The sequence below is a fragment of the Struthio camelus genome, chromosome 18 (assembly GCF_040807025.1).
Source record: "Struthio camelus isolate bStrCam1 chromosome 18, bStrCam1.hap1, whole genome shotgun sequence".
In the NCBI taxonomy this organism is placed as follows: domain Eukaryota; kingdom Metazoa; phylum Chordata; class Aves; order Struthioniformes; family Struthionidae; genus Struthio; species Struthio camelus.
This window is the reverse complement of record NC_090959.1, coordinates 18,900,206-18,916,367: the sequence shown is the minus strand read 5'-3', so window position 1 is coordinate 18,916,367 and position 16,162 is coordinate 18,900,206. Positions and strand designations below refer to the sequence as shown.

At 43.5% G+C, this 16,162-nt stretch overlaps 1 protein-coding gene across 5 annotated transcripts in view; it reads right to left on the bottom strand.

Annotated features, from left to right (window-relative positions):
• Nucleotides 1–16,162, bottom strand: part of LOC104140623 (BPI fold-containing family B member 3-like) — a 43,890-nt gene that overhangs the window by 4,875 nt on the left and 22,853 nt on the right. The window contains exons 3-17 of one of the 5 annotated variants that reach the window (XM_068912285.1): nucleotides 15,826–15,941; nucleotides 15,190–15,280; nucleotides 14,500–14,604; nucleotides 13,947–14,102; nucleotides 13,012–13,075; nucleotides 12,458–12,521; nucleotides 11,540–11,625; nucleotides 11,082–11,258; nucleotides 10,364–10,417; nucleotides 9,683–9,853; nucleotides 9,319–9,386; nucleotides 9,155–9,197; nucleotides 8,575–8,638; nucleotides 7,927–8,006; nucleotides 6,537–7,030 (exon numbers count right to left, since the gene is read on the bottom strand). In XM_068912285.1, coding sequence (XP_068768386.1) covers nucleotides 6,986–7,030; nucleotides 7,927–8,006; nucleotides 8,575–8,638; nucleotides 9,155–9,197; nucleotides 9,319–9,386; nucleotides 9,683–9,853; nucleotides 10,364–10,417; nucleotides 11,082–11,258; nucleotides 11,540–11,625; nucleotides 12,458–12,521; nucleotides 13,012–13,075; nucleotides 13,947–14,102; nucleotides 14,500–14,604; nucleotides 15,190–15,280; nucleotides 15,826–15,925 — 1,368 coding nt within the window. In that variant the 5' untranslated portion in view covers nucleotides 15,926–15,941 and the 3' untranslated portion in view covers nucleotides 6,537–6,985. Of the gene's footprint in view, nucleotides 1–2; nucleotides 63–2,649; nucleotides 2,708–6,533; nucleotides 7,031–7,926; nucleotides 8,007–8,574; nucleotides 8,639–9,154; nucleotides 9,198–9,318; nucleotides 9,387–9,682; nucleotides 9,854–10,363; nucleotides 10,418–11,081; nucleotides 11,259–11,539; nucleotides 11,626–12,457; nucleotides 12,522–13,011; nucleotides 13,076–13,946; nucleotides 14,103–14,499; nucleotides 14,605–15,189; nucleotides 15,281–15,825; nucleotides 15,942–16,162 lie in introns of those variants that run through there. The other 4 variants (XR_011135274.1, XR_011135275.1, XR_011135273.1 and 1 more) reach the window with 4 other exon arrangements.

Here is a 16,162-nt window from a genome sequence, read left to right as displayed (position 1 = left end):
AGGGCATGTCTGGATCGCGGTGCCAACAGAGACTTTAAATAAAGACAGCTATTTCCATTTGACTGAAAGAGAGCAACACAGAATCAAAGTTATGTTTCTATCTTGCCTCAGGTTTGGGAAAGCGTCACTTTACAAAAAGAAAAACAGTAACGAGTGAAATTTTCCTTGATGGCGACTCTTAATCCCAGGAAAGAATCAGCAGCAGCCTTCTGTTACAGACATGTATCTTCTGTAAGTGAAGATTTTAGGCTTTCTGGTTTATTCTCAGCTTTCAGTAGAGACACAGTGCAGTGTCTTTGGACACATCGCGCGGCGGAGCCGGGGCTCGAACCGGCGGCCCGCGGCGGGGCGCGGCCGCCCCCCGCGGTTGTACCGCCCCCTGGTGGCGCCGCGCTGCAGCGGCGCCTCCGCCCGGCGCCGGGAGCCTCCGCGGCGGCCCCGCACCGATGCCCAGCGCCCCCAAAAACATGCCTAGGAATCTATTTAATCAATTTAAAAAAAAAAAAAAAGTTTTCCTATGCACAGAAGGGTAATATATAGAAAAGAAAAACAAACAAACAAAGAACTCCCCTAATCAGTCTTTAGGTCCAAAAAATAATTTGATACAGCATTAGAGACATTGCAAAGAAAGAAACGTCAGCCTTGAAGACAAATACGGCACGTGGGCCTAGAGCGTGCCTCACTCCTGCTCGTTTCAGACTATAGGATAAACTAAACAAATAAATGCATAAAAGGCCAATTTAATTCATTCACATAGTAGAAGCAAGACTCTGGCAATGTTGTAATAACGCAGATTGATCCACTAACAACATGCACTAACAGAGCTCCACCAACAGCACTCTCTGCGTAAGCGATGGCAATACCTTCAGCAACACGGCTCTGCCAGAGGTATCCGTCTGCGAGCACGCAGCTGCATGCTACTAAGAGAAAGCACACTGTGCTATTCATATGCACAGTAGCAGTAAGGTGTCACGGTTAAAAACTGGTTGCAGTCTAATTAACATAATTTGGACTAACCTAATAAGGTTGCACATTTGCTTTTAGCATGTGATCCTTTAACAAGAGACCCTTTATAAACATTTGGGAGCACAGAGGCTCACAACTGGAATTTGTGTGTGAAATTATACAGTGCTCTGCTGAGAACTTTCAGCTGGATCTCCACAGATAACGAAATGGCAGCACCACCACACACAGCCATTAATATTGTCTCCAAAACAAAGAACTGGATTCTTCAAGGTATTACCAGGCTCTGGTAATTTCCAGCAGCCTCTCCTGACTGCAGATGCTCAGACCATAAATAATCACTACACATTTTTTGCTGCCACTGATATTTTACTGCCTGAGGCAACCACTTGCTGGTCTGCCTCTGAGATAAGGGCTGGGCAAGCTTCAGAGGGTTTGGGTACTTTGAGTGGAATCTTCTCAACATCAAAGTCCCAGTAGGGTTTTTAGTGAGACTCTAGAAACCAAGTAAAGGATTTTTAATGTGTCATACACCAACTAGCATCAAAGAGACAGCTGTCTGCAGGGAACTGCTGTTTAACAAAGTCACGGGTAGCGTGGAAATAGAGCTGAACTGAACAGCTTCATCACTAGTATTTTGAGGAACTTTCATGTACAGGAGACGAGCGCTCTGGAGGTTTACATGCAGCACAGAGTTTGCGTTGAAAAAAAACTCCCCTATTTGACATATAAAACAACTCAGAAGAAAATGAGGTCTTGAGATTCTTTGAGCTTATGCAGCACAGCTCAGAATAAATATTCTCATTGAATTATGATACTTTGCAGCCCTCACACACGGAATCAAGGTCACCTCTAACAGCAAGAGCGCGCTGCTCTCTCATCTTTGCTATTTCAGTATACACTTCTTTTTTCTTTTTCAGCAGAAGTTATTGTTAAGTAGAGGCTATCAGGGTTGTCAGGAAAGGGACCGTGTTTAATATGGCTGTAGGCATCAGCAGTACTCCTGCATGGAAAACTGAGCAGTGCTGTTCAGACTCAGACTCTGATAAGCCCAGCAAATTGTAAATCATTTTCTCCTGTTGTTCAGTTCTGCCCAGGAACCACTAGCATCTTGTCACCAGCACTGCATTCTCTGCGGGTCTGCGACACAGCGCCCTTCAGGACCAACATTTAGGCAGCCTGTGATTAAATACACAGGACCGCAGGGTCACAGCACTGCCTTCACTAAACCACGTCAGCAGCACGGCAAGGCCTGGACCTCAGCTGGAACAAACACCATCTGTTTTGTCAACCAACATGCAATTCAGCACTGGGGAATCCAGGCGCTTCGCTGCGTCGTTAGCTTTGTCACTCTCAGTAACACAAGCTGCTTTTCTGTGAACTAGAGCAACCATACATTTTCAGCCAGTTATCTCTATTTTATAGAGAATAATTGAGATGAGCAAGGACACAGAAATGCCTCTATGGAAGAGCAGGATACATGGCTCTCTTCTGGAGCACCCCACACCCAAAATGAACATAAAACACCAGCTGCCTCCGCACAGGTGACTGGACGTTTAAAGATGTAACACACACAAGACAAGATCATGGCCATTGCCTGTCTCACCTGCCATATGGTACTGTCTTCAAATCCTTACAACGCTCCCGCTTGTTTTAGCCAAGCAATAACACCAGTGAGAAGATGGAGTGACATTTGGAGACCTGCTTTTCTCCTTAGCTCTGGATCCTGATTAGATGCTGTTTCCTGTCAAAGAAAACGTGCACCCAGTCCTACACTGTAACACTCCTATTGGCTTCCTACTTCCTCCTCTCCCCCCCCGCCCCCAGTAAAACTCTTTAGCATCTTGTCAGATTAGTGGGCAACATGCCTAGAGATGCCAGGGCCCCATTGCTGAATATTATAGTGACAACATTTCTGCAGAGCAGTGAGCCTAAATTGAAACGCTTTGGACAGTACTTCATAAACAGTTTTGCTTGCATTCAAGTAACTAACTCCTGTAAGCCAAGGGCTGGACAGAAACAGGTTTCTAGGTTGTTACACAGCTGGAAAAAAAACAAACAAACAAGTATTAACTTAATGCCAGCCCTGGATGCCTCTGCTAGCAATCAAGGCCACCTTCAGCTTTACCAACATGCAGCAACTTGTTAAAAAAAAAAAAAAAAAAAAAAAAAAAGACCTGAAAGAGTATTTCATGGATTGAATTGCTTCAAATCTCTAAGGAACAAGTGTCAGGACTTTCAGTAGGTATAGTGCTAATACTAAAACAGGGACCTCTTCCAGTATCAGAGCACAAACAGTAGTTCTTTTTCTTTCAAAGCTTTGATTCCTCAAACCTTTCTTACATTCAGCTTGACATCAAAACACCCATCTCATTCACTCACACTGTCACAGGAGACTTGTGTGCTGCTATTAGAAATAGCCTTAAGGTGAATTAAGAACAGCCTGTAATGATGTTCCACTACAGCAACTTTATTTCTAGTAAACCAAATAAATGAGCAATATTTTATCTGTTGTGTCTTGGCTCAGCAGAGAGCGGCAGCTGCTCCCCGTATGATTTATTGAATGGATGCTTTCTAAATAGCCAAGTCAGGCTCTGAAGCCAGTCACAGAATCTCTTATTCTTAATGGCCCAGTGCAGAGATAGAGAAATTCAGATTCTGAATAGTAGCAAGTTTGCGCATGAATGATTTTATTTGCGATTTCTCCCCTATAAACACAACACACAGGCAAGAAACTGTGTAACAACCACCCATAAATATTGATGTTCAACAGCTGGCAGCAATGACAGGGCACAAGTAGACCTCTTATTATGCAAACGCAGAAGCAATCCAGTACCTTTTAGGGAATATCAGGTGTGAAAAGGCATATACAGTGCCTCCCAAGGCACTGGTGGATGTTAAGGAAAAATGGATCTTGCCTTCCCCCCCCCCCCCCCAATATAAAATGAACAGTACAGGTGGCGCTGCCAGCAACGCAATCATACTGGTTTATGGAGCCTTCGCACCCCTGTACACCGGGTTGCTGCCCCAGTTGCTCCAGAACAACCAGCTCTTGAAATAATCACCGAACTCTGGGATGTCAGCCGCGGGCACGGTGGCGAGGGGGGATGCAGTGAGACAAGCAGAGACAGAAAGAGAAGTCGCCTAAGCAGAACGCTTCCAGTAATCAGCACTGTGGGATAAGCAGCCAAAGCAGGGACTTCTCCACTTTGGGGGAACTGGGAGGAGGAAATGTATTTCCATGTAAGCAATTCTAATATGCGATATTCTGCCAAAGATCTCCAAAGCCAAGATGGCATTTGGATTCAAAAGAAGTTTGGACATTTACATAGACACTGAGGACACACAGAATCATCACAGTGACTGGTAACATATTTCAAGGATATTTCACTTCGGTGCGCTCCAACTCTAAGCTAATCTCTTACTCCCAGAGACTTTGAGAGAAAAAAGGGAGAGGAGGCAGACAGGCTTTCTCAGATGTGCTGCAGAGTTCTTATACCTTCCTCTGAAGCACCTGAAACCAACAGCTGTCAGCAAGAAGTGAGAGTCTTGAATGGACATCAGAGACGAGCCATTCTGGGTATTTTTATCTTGTTAATGCTTGATGTGAGTTGCTGGGGAGCAGTGCAAAGGGAAAAGCAGATGAGACGGTGAAGGTACTGAGTGCAGAACGAAATTCTGATGAGCCAGTGAGTGCCCAGCGTAGGCAGCGGTGGGATTCCTGCCCTGAGACATGAAAAATGCTCAAATATTTATAGCCTAAGGAAGACCAAGGGCCTGATTCCACACACTAACTAAATGCTTACTCTGGGACTAGAAATGCCATCACTGAAATGGTGGGAAAGAGCTAGGGACCCACTGAACTTCACTGAAAAGATACTGGTTCCACAAATTACTGTCTGTGGAACTGCTGATTAAATATAACCAGGCTGGGAGAAGAGTTTAAACGACATTCCTTTGCTGGGTTGTACTTCGCATGTTCCTCCTGCCTCCAATGAAATATCAATGAAAATAGCTTAAAATGTTCACAAAATGCTTGGAGACAGTCAAAGGCTAGTTGTGACACCAGTTCAAGTCTCTCTGCACAGACTCCCAAACTGAGTAGATCTTTGATGGCAGCAGGGCACCTTTTCACCACAATATTCCACTCCATGAATAAAAAAATGGAAAGAGACTTCTCAAATACTTTGCCCTTGACTAATATGCATTTAAAGAAATATCCACCTGGCCTTGCCATCAGTGACTGGCACAAACATTTCCACAAGCAGATTACTGACCAGAAGTACATGAGCCAAGATATAAACACGTTAGTAATTCAACAGACAAAATAGTAAAGCATTTCAAAACAAATTATACAGAATTCATTTCACCTGCCCTCCTAAAGAAGTAGTCAAATATGTATTTATTGGATTAAAAACATCTATTTTCTATACCACTTAACAATAAAAGGAGGAAAAAAAAATCAAGATAGAAGGAGAGCATATTTTAGCCCATAAAGGATTTATTAATCCAATTTACATTTGAATCAATCATCCAGACAAAGCTCAAACAACTGCCATATGATTTAGATGACTGAACACACATCATAGTGTAGCATTCAAGTCATATAATCCGTTTCTGCAATTTGTGGATAGCTTCATGAGCAGGCAGAATATCCTGACCCACGAAGTACCTTTATTTTTGAGTAGCAACGTGCTTTGCTGTAGCTGGGAACAAAGCCTCTGAAACCTCTCACTCAAAGAAAACATTTAAATTCAGCACAGTGGACTAGCAATAAATCCCTGGAAGGCTGCCTGACGGCTATCACATTGGTTCAAGCGTACCAGCTGGGAGCAGCACTGAGCATGAACCAGAGGGGAAAGAGCCATACAAGAGCAGGTAGGAGACTAATTGGGCTGAGCTGGGATTTTGCCTTTCCACTGAGCATGCACCAAGTCTTCCTTGCTAATCGAGCTTGGAGGGGGTTCAGACCAAGAGAGCACCTGGCTCGTGCTATGCTCAGAGCAAATGGCAAGGCTGTCTCTCTCAGGCTTTGACAAAGTTTCTGTAGATAATTATCCTTCCTTTCCCATGATGCTTGGCAACAGCAAGGAAGCCTGTTAAAGTACTCATTGCGCCCTTGCCCACCTCCTACACCTGCAGCCGGGCTGTGCGCGTGATCTTCCCTCGGCATGCAATGATCATACCTGCAGGTAGCACAGTTTCGCATCAACTGACCTCCTGTTCTGCAGGAGAGTTGCAAACTACCCTCTTTGAAGGGCCCATCATCTGTTTTGTAAAAAGTTGATCTCGTCCACTTTGTTGATCTCTGTTCACAGAAAAGGAGAAGGGGAGTAGAAGGCCAGCTAGCCCTAGAAAATTGCCTGCTGTCCAGGCAGACTTCACATCAACCTACTATACGGTTTTGATACCCATTTGTTGTGCTTGATCTCATGCCAAGGAAGGGCTGAGCACAATCACTTCCAGGCATATCTGTGAAGCTCTACTGCACAAAGGAGCGAGAGAAAAACCCAGATCCCTCTGCCACACTCCAATTCCTCCGCTACTCTTACAACTCTCTGTACACCCAAGGCCTCCGTTTCTTGTAGGATGCATGCAAGAAGCAGCCATTCACTCCCTCTCTGGATTACAGCAATTGCAAGGAACCAAATCCTGTTATGGTGTAAAAGATCACAACGAAAGTGCTGGCAAAGTACAGCCATTTATTTAGAGCAGCCAAAAGAAAGCAAAACAGTAACCAATGTCCCAAACCTTTCCTTGAAGGATATAACCAAACACATCATTGATTTTGGAAAATAGTACTTCTAGTAGAATGCATTTTTAACAAGGAGATAGTTTGGATCCTCTGTACTTCATCTGCAATCCTAAAGCAGATGTAGGAGTTTTTCCTCCATTAAAATAAAAAAAGTAATCAAAGTTTTAGAATAAAGAATTATATGAGTTAAAATATCTTCACTCATGACGGTCTCTGTCTTTACTGTTCAGTGTAAGAGATGCAACAGCAAGCAACTCATCCCGTACGTCAGTTTTTCTTTTTCTTGTGGTAGTTATGGCACACAATACAGCGCTAGGAGAACAGCAAATGAAAAAAAAAGCTCAACTAATTTCACAACCAAAGAATGGATCGTCTCTTCTGCTAAGTTTCTTTCCTAGCAAACATATCTCTTCTGAATTTAGCCTTGTACCAATGCAAGAAGAGGACAAAGAATTATGAAGCTATGAATCCTATTAGCATCAGAATGCAACTATGGAAACAAGGGGATTTTAGAGAGAGAAAAAATTTTTGAAAGAGTTCTGGAAGGAAACATTTATTTTACAAAGCAAGCATTCTTCATAGACCTGAAATCCAAAGCGCGTTATAAAACTGAATTTGTTGCTGTCGTTTTTACTTAACAGCATTAATCACTAAAGGCTTGCTTAGGTAGGCAGGAAAAAAAAAAATCAATTTTCCACTGTATTAACTTCATGCATCTAAGAAGCCTTTCAAGACCCATGCAAATGCAAGCAAACACTTCTGCCCAGCTCATCCTGTGCGAGCCTAGGCAAATATCTACCCAACCTTTGATTTAAAACTATCAGGAAATCACCATTTGCAAGACGATTTCCATATTACAGGGGCACAATTCTTTTTAATGAAGTGTCCTCACACAGAGTGAATCCACTGTGTAGAAAGCAATAAGCAAAAACGAATGGCGAGAGCCCCTATAAGCCCTGGCCTGGCTGCAACACACAGGTTTCTGAAGAAAATGACAGCTTGTTCATAAATCCTGTTAGTAGCAAACATAAGAGGCCAGCTGCAGCTTATGGACAGGAGATAGTCTCCTCAGAGGTATTTGGCTCTACAGAACGTCTGCTGGATGTTTTAAGCATGGTACTCAAATAAGTCACTGTACACTGAGACACTGAGGAGAAGAGGAAGAGCACTACTGGATGAGGAGGCTCACCCTTAATAAGAGGGCTTACCTGTGCAGGGCGGCAATCGACAGCTGTGTACGTCAGTCCTGGGATCCTAAGTATTGGGATTTTTCCAATTTTGAGATATGCTGAAATGAAACATATACAAAGATCAACACCCTTGGCCTGTCTTACCCTCCCTGTTAAGGTTGGGCTAGAACCAGGATGATGGGCAAAAAAGGAAGTACCAGAAACATGCAGAACAGATATTTAACAAAGCTTTTGCAAATGTGAAAGAGATTAAGTGCATTTATAATACAGGAAAGTTACTCCAGTGGAGACGTGCTCCCTTTGCTTGATTCTTAGTACAAATATCTTATTACTGTGTGAAGGAACAGACACATTTGGTGCATGCATCTGGAGATGCTCCGTTTTTGGACTTCACTGTTCATTTCCCCCAAAAACTCACATCTTCATACAATATAAATTTATTGCTGTAGCACATAAACAGCACGGTCTAAGACCCAAATTGATGGCTACGTATTAGCAAGATTCCAAAGACCCAGCTTGCCTTTTATGAATTAATACTTGTAGAATATGCAATTGCTCCAGCAAAGAACATACACACTTGAATTGCTCCAAAGAACACTCTTGGCCTGCATAATTTGGTTTTTGACTAACAAGAAATCAGCCAAGAAAACATCCTTGAGGACTTACAATTGATTTCATTTATTATAACTTCTTGAACAAAAGCTCTCAAGGGTTCCTGAAGAAGTTTAATCTGAAAAACAGAGACAACTTAGTAAGAAAACCAAAAGAATGCATTGCTGAAAACCTATTCAACATGATATAGTAGTAACTAGATTTCTGCTAGACAGCTTTGCACATCACTGTCATGTTAGCAGAAGCCAGAGTGAAAGGTGTTTCTGCATCACACGGCATTGCCAGAGATTTGTCCCCCACTCCTGCCCCCAACCTACTGGAGGGCTGTTTGCTACAACCCTGTAAAAGCTTGTACACACTGCCTCTGTAGTGATACATCTTGGCTCCTAGTGGCTATAGGGACAGAAGAGCAAGGGGACAGAGAACATCCTGACTGCTCTCCTCTTCCTTTCTCTACTTATTCCCAATGCACCTTTAATCCCCCTCAAAGGCAAAGGGAAGGACTCTCCTGCCTTTTGGGGCCAGTTCACTGCTGGCTCACTGGGGGGACAGCATGGAGCCAGGTCTACCCAGCTGCCGGAGAGCTGCCTGCACTCCTCCACGTAGCACAGGGCTGGTAAAACACGGGACTTACATCAGTGGTGCCGTTGACTGAGGAAACCAGCGAGAGAGCCAGGCTACGGAGAGAGGAGAACAAGCGAGGTAGAGCAGCAGCTCACCGGGTCGCTCTCCAAACAGCTAAGGCCGACAATCCAGGGAGGGAGCCCATCTGCATAAAGGGCCTTAAGAACATCCTACCTGTCAAGGGCCGCGCTGAATTGCACTTTCCCTTCAGTAACGTGAAGAGTGGCTGCCAAACCAAGTTTCTGTAATGAGGACAGGAGAGCAGATCACCAAAACTGCATCCAAATTGATCTCAGCGCTATAAATCACTACATAAGACATAAGCAACACTGGGCTCTGTTTAAAAATATATATATATACACACACACACACATATATATATATATGTATAGCTTTGCTTAGGTTTCAGTTGTTAGGGTTTCTACTCAATTTATTAATGTAAATGACAAATTCACATTTTGTCATTAACCCTGCCCTCCTCCCCTCTGTCCCCCACACTTAGCCACTGACTTTAAACAGCTTTGTTCCCAGCACTTACAGCCTCCAGGACAGCAAGAACCAACAAGCTCTCATTTCCTTTTTTACTCATTATCTCCAGGTTAAGAGAAATATTCATGGTGCACAAGTTCACATCCAGATGGACCTTCAAAGGAGTGACCACTTCAACAATGACGACAAGCGAGAAAGGAGATGATGAGCACACTGGGCACTGCAAGGCAGGGAGATGCCAGAACTACGCTTAAACCAGAGCGGACACCCAGCAAGAGTGAGCACAGGGGCAACAGGGGCAGGCAGTGGGGGAGCGTGACAGCAAGCACAGAGTGAACCCTTGGTGTCAGGCAGGGCAGAAGGTGTAACTGCCCAGCCAGCTGCCCATGCAGTCTCAGTAAGAGCTTTCTCCCTTTTTGGCGTCTTCAGTACAGTGCAAATTTACCAGGGAAGCTGAAAGGCTGCCTTGGCCCCCTTGCCCAGGCCTTTGCCTCCTGCTCCCTCAGCATTCCCCCGCTGCTCCCACATCTCTGGGTGCTGTACAGCACCACGGCCTCTCTCGCAATGGCAAGAAGCTGTGGAGCTGCACAAAGATACCAGGTACCAACTGCAAGTCATGCAGTCAGATGAGGAGTTAGTACAGCTTGGCAGTGGGTTAAATAATGAGAGGTTTAGGATATAGTTAGGATATAGCAGGGAAACAACCTCCATGGATTTGGGACAGGCTCACCTTAGACACAATTGTATTGTTGAGGGCCACCTCAAGAGCACGAGTCTCGGGGAACTGTATGAAGTAAACACAAGCGTCAGCTGGAAATGTCACATTGTCTCAAAGATGAACATTAAAGACACATACCCAGTCCTACTCCTCCCAGAAGGATTAGGTGGGGGGGGGGGGGAAGGGACATCACTTCCTCCAGCTACATGAAGCCTTCATCACAAATGATACATGCTGGTAATGAGAAGACCACAATGAACCACTGGTTCCCAAGCCAACTTCTCTTTACAATGCTTTTTGCTCTTCTCAATGGAGTTTGAAGGGAGTTTCTCTTTTTATAATCTAAACAAATTTAGTAGGTGGTTCTTCCTCAAACAGGTTTCTATGGCTTTTCAGCAGCTGCTTCCAAGCCCTTTCAAGCAATTGAGGAATATATAGAAACCTCATTTAAAATAGATAGCTTTGCAATAGGCTCTCCGAGCTCTGCAGCAGCAGCTGCACAGGTGTTCAAAGCTGCAACTCCAGAAAATCAGAGGTTTGATGCAAATAACGTAGTGCCTGAAAACACACATTTAACAAAGAAGCAATAAGCATTGGAATGTTACTGGTCGAAAACAAACAGGAGGTAGAAACAGATACTTCGGAGAAGCTTTCTGCACTGGTCCAAAACGCTGTGGTAAGAGCCACACTGAAAGGAAACTTGAACAATCCAGACAGTTGCATCACTCACTGTTTCAGGGGTGCAAGGGATGGTCTTGGGTTTCTCAAAGACTATCCGGGAGAGAATAGTGGTAAATGTATTCTCCCCAATGGTTTCAGTTGTGCCATTTGCTGCCAGCATTACCTCAGGGCTGGCTGGCAGAGATGGAATGGGAATTCTCTTCCCATCACTGGTCTCATATTGAGTCTGAAAGCAAAGACAACACCACACACTCACTATGGGAGAAACCCCTTAATGATATAGGTCTCAACAAGCACATGCTACTAGATGTGAGCAAGAGCAGGAGAACCATTCTCCATGAATTCCAAGTGAATCCTGACAGCTGATGAACTATACAACAGCTTTTCTACCAACTGTTTCTCTATTAGTGTCACAGAGGAAGTGAAGCTTTAAAACTGCTCAGAAACCATGAAGCAAAAAGTTGTGAAACTTCAGTCTCAAAAATGACACTCACAGCTTGCACTTACCTGCAGAGGTATTTCAATGGAGTAGTTATGTACTTTGGGGGGCCTGGGCACATATATGATTTTTCCTGTCTCAAATGCAATTACAGCTGCATGGAAACAGAAAGAGATTGATGGAGGGAAACCCCAGCAGAATATCAGACAGATGAAGACTATGATTTTGAGTTGCTGCTGAACTATATTAGACCATCTAAATTAAATAGGCATCAAAGCAAGTCTGCTTGGTATACAGTTTTGGTTGGTTTTTTTTTTTTTTTTTTTTAAAGAAGAAAGTGAAGACTCAATCCAGTTCAAAGAATAGGCCCAAATCTCAACCAACATAGCCCCTCCAATAAAATTTTCAAAACCGCATAAAATATCTTGAAACATAGGCCATCTCTCTCAAAGAATTTCTTAGCTCTCCTCAAATATACATAACAGGGATATTAACACTGAGCAATTTGCAGACAAAAACAACACAGAAATATCAGTTAACAACTGATACAAGAGAAAATGAAAAGACAATTCATGATGAAAGCTAACCTTTACATGCCTGAACTTCTTATAGGCCCCCCATTAGAGCTGCAATTAGCTCTTCATAGACCTGGATTGCAACAGCCACATAGGAAGACATCACCTAGAAAGAACCACGTCCAGTCCACTCCCCTCCCAGTTTCTCCATTCCATAAGTTTCTGGCAGTGTTTAAAAACAGAGTATCATCTCTGCATAATTAGTGAGCATTCCGGTGATGCTCTGTCTTAAAGCTGGTAATAGATCAAGGTGTGTCCAGCTATATACTGTATACTGTATAGTTACATAAGGTGTGTCCAACAGCGCTACAGTACACAACTAACATCTGGCCAGAATGGGAAAGCATCAGGGTATCTCTCCACCATGATTATCAGGTATACAAAGAAAATGAAAAGGGGTGCATCACTCACAATTTATACGATGCAGTAACTTCCTGTGCCCAATGGAAAAGCAACTCGAAAGTATTTTAGGTGTCTGAAACACAAGAGAAAGTTATTCCATTCCAGGCTCAGAGATTTTATGCAGAAGTAGTCAGGGAAAAACTAGGGCTGTTCTTTTCCTCCCTTTTAGAGGTGGCAGTGTGTCACCTACACTGTCACACTTTGGTTCAGAGATGCTGTTATTCCTTAGCACTGCAGAACTGAGCAGGTATCTCTTCCTCTAGAGATGGGGCACAGAAGGACAACTCACGCTGCTCAGAAGGTTTTAAGGGGGTAACAGAACTACAGTTCACTCCCTTCTCCTAGTAGGGAAGCCATTTGCTGCAGCTCTGGAGAGCTGACATCTCCATGCATGGCTAGGAAGATAAAACTGCAGAGCCAAGGCTCTGCTTCATTTCAGCAGTAAGGGTTGGTAGAAGGGGACCTTACGAAGTGTCTGCTCCCTGTCTATGCCTGGAGGAGCTGAGTGAGAGAAACTCTCTCTTATTTCTCAGGGCTCTAGAGAACGTAATCAGAAATTGTACCTTGTTTTTTAACTCAAACAGGACGTTGTTTCTTAATGCGGCTTTCACGCTTACGTCAACATTGCTGCAGACAAAATGAAACTATTTTGAAACTGAACAAACCATTATCAGACAAAAGCACTTGAGAGAAATGAGAGGGAGGTGATCATCAGGAGACTGTTTTTAAGTGCTGCCACCAGGCTGCTGCCTCAGGAGAGGGCAGTCTTAGCACACAAACTCATTTCATTCCTTTCCTGTGAATAGAGAGCAAACAAACCACAGCAGGCCTCATCTCATAGCTGTCTCCAGGCCAGTCAAGTCCACAACCAAAGGCTGGTTCATAAGGCTCATTCTCGAGAGCCTACCATGACAAGGTCTGGGCCCCAGAGAGACCACAGCTGACAAGCCACATCAGTCGGGCTGTGCTTTGCACTGACAGCGTGTGCATTAGTCCTCCCTTTGCAGCAGCACAGCCTGTAACTGCTAGATCCCAGTCTTCACATCTGCAGTGCCATACAGCTTGTGATATGCAGTGAGAAGTCTAATATCAGTCTAAACAGAGTATATGCTCCTCTGCATGGGTGCAGCCCAAGCCTCTCTATAAAATATATTGCTGTGCATTAGTCTCAAACATAAAGTGGTTTACACCTAAGAAAAGGATGGGAAGAATCAAACAGTAGGACAGTATCTTGGTGGACTGGCATCTGTGCAAGTCGACCTGCCAAGTAGAGTTTAAAATCAAAATAGTCTCAATCTGTGACACTGATATGCAGAGACATGAAGGAAACCTTTCTCTGGCCACTCAAACAGCTGTGCTGCTGCAAATAAATCCAAAGCAAAGATGATAAATCAAAAATACAAGCTGTATCAAATGAAGATTAAAAGGCTGTTGACATGTCTTAGCACAGAGCCCTAGCTCATAGATTTCTGCTTGCAAAAAAATCAGCAGCACTCACCTCAAGCTTATTTTGACATCTATCAGACTTGCATCACATGTGTAGTCCCTGACACCGACAGAACTGTTGTCTGGTGAGTAGTTTGCCAGCAGAATCAGTGCACTGCAGTTTAACCTTACAGTGCCAGTGACCACACCAGGCACAAGGACATTTCCACTGTAGAGACAAAGTCACACTGAATATGTACTATGCATCATCACAGTTCCTGGCATCTGCTTTCTATAGTTCTGTAGGTGAACAGAAGTATATTCAAATTAAAACCCACCTCCCTCAAGAACTACCATCAGACTCTGGGAAGGGCAGTAACGCTCTGAACAATCCTTTTGGGGAACCTCAGTCTCCAATAAAAACTACGCAGCATGTGTGGTTGCACTGGACCTAGAAATAGTGTTTTGTTTCTGTAGTGTCTTGACCCAAAAAAAAAAAAAAAAGCCACACACACACACACCTTACTTCCTCTCCCTCCTCTTGCCCACATAGAAGCCTTCCTTATACTTCTCTTATGCTGTTGAAAGGAATTTGAACTCCACAAGAGCCTTCAGCCAACACTCACCAAGTACCAAAGATACTCAGAAGAGCAGAAAAATACACCTTGACCCCAACTCCAGGGACGCACTTGGCCTTTATTGGAAGAATTGTAACATTCATGACGTACAACCTGTGAAACGAGACCAGAAAATATGAGCAGCAAAGTTATCTAGGCTTAGAGTGTCAAGCCAAGCAACTCCTGCAGGGCCCTTTATTTGCTGTTACAAACATCAACAATAAAGTACAGTTAAACACAGAGTAGCAGGAAGAACTGTCCCTAAACAGCTCAGGTGGAAAATGAAATGGAGAGAGAGGATGGACAGAAATGAGGCTGGCTTTTGCAAGGCAGGTGCCCAAGGCTGCATCTTTTCTTGTCATATCACAGACATTTATCCAATAAAATGCTTTTGGTTTCATTCTGCCTTGTCATTTCTCTCCACGTAATCCCTTGTGGATGGAGTCTCAGCTCAAAGTTGTTTGCTGAAGCCTGTTTCTCCTTCAATTAGCTTGTAGATCCCATAGACAGATTGTAATAGATGTACTTAACACAACCTTACCCATCACATACGTTCCTCCTGCAGCTGCCATTTCTGCTATGAGGCAAACAGCGCTCAGTGCAGAGACTGGTGTAGTGTAGTTAGTGTACAACTGGACCTCTAGACGTTATCACGAGACAAGTAATCATGCCAAAGCCTTTATTCTGTTTGTCACTCACCCTTTGATAGCTATTGAATCCACTTTTAATTCTGGGAATGTGAATTTGCTCATTTCAGACTCAAAAAGGCCCTTCGTTGAATCTTCACAAGCTGTAAAGAAAAACACTACTATTAGATCTAGTGTGCTGGATGATGACCTGTAACTATATGAAAAAGCATCTAAGTTGTCATTTTTCCCACATCTCCTCTTATGGGAGGTAAGAGTCAAAGGATGCGCTATCTAGGCAATGAATTTATGCTTTCAGTCAACAGAAGTTGCAAACAACAGAATTCAGATATCCAAACACATGCCGGGGCATCTGAGGAAGCATAAAGCTTGCCTGGTTTCTTAGGAGTGAAGGGAAACATTTTTGTTTTTAATTCAAGAGGACTGCAGCTCAAAAATAGCTGCTGCTGCAGGCTAGATGGAAAAAATGAGACCTTCAAAACTCTTTGGGGCTAAGGAGGAGGGGGAATCTACAAAACAGACTTGCTCAGATTCCTAAAAGCTCTTTAGGAGCTTGACATTTCCAAAGGCTGAGAACTTTAATAGAAAGTATAAACAAACATAAGCAGAGCAGCAAGAAAAGGGTCGTTGGGAAATGCTCACACAGTGTATAGAATGGCCAGGATAAAACTGGAGAGGTTTTACTCACCCTTCTCATATGCTTCTTGAGAGATGATAGTGCTTTCTGCATTTGAACTTCGCAAAGACATCAGGAGACCACACAGGATAAAGCCTAAAACCTTTAGCATCTTCAGTCTTAATCACCTGCCAATGACACTCTCAGTTAGTACAACAAAGAAAATTCTCCTTTTGCCTCTTACGTACAAAGCTTATAGGTCACAAATCACAAATAATTCAGACCGAAGAGGCATACAGAACTATCCAGAGAAGTAAACAGAAAATCCCACAAACATTTAAGATATTGTCACCTCTCTTTTATTCCTTTTTTCCAAAATAATCCACCCCACATCAGCTGTTTCAGGACC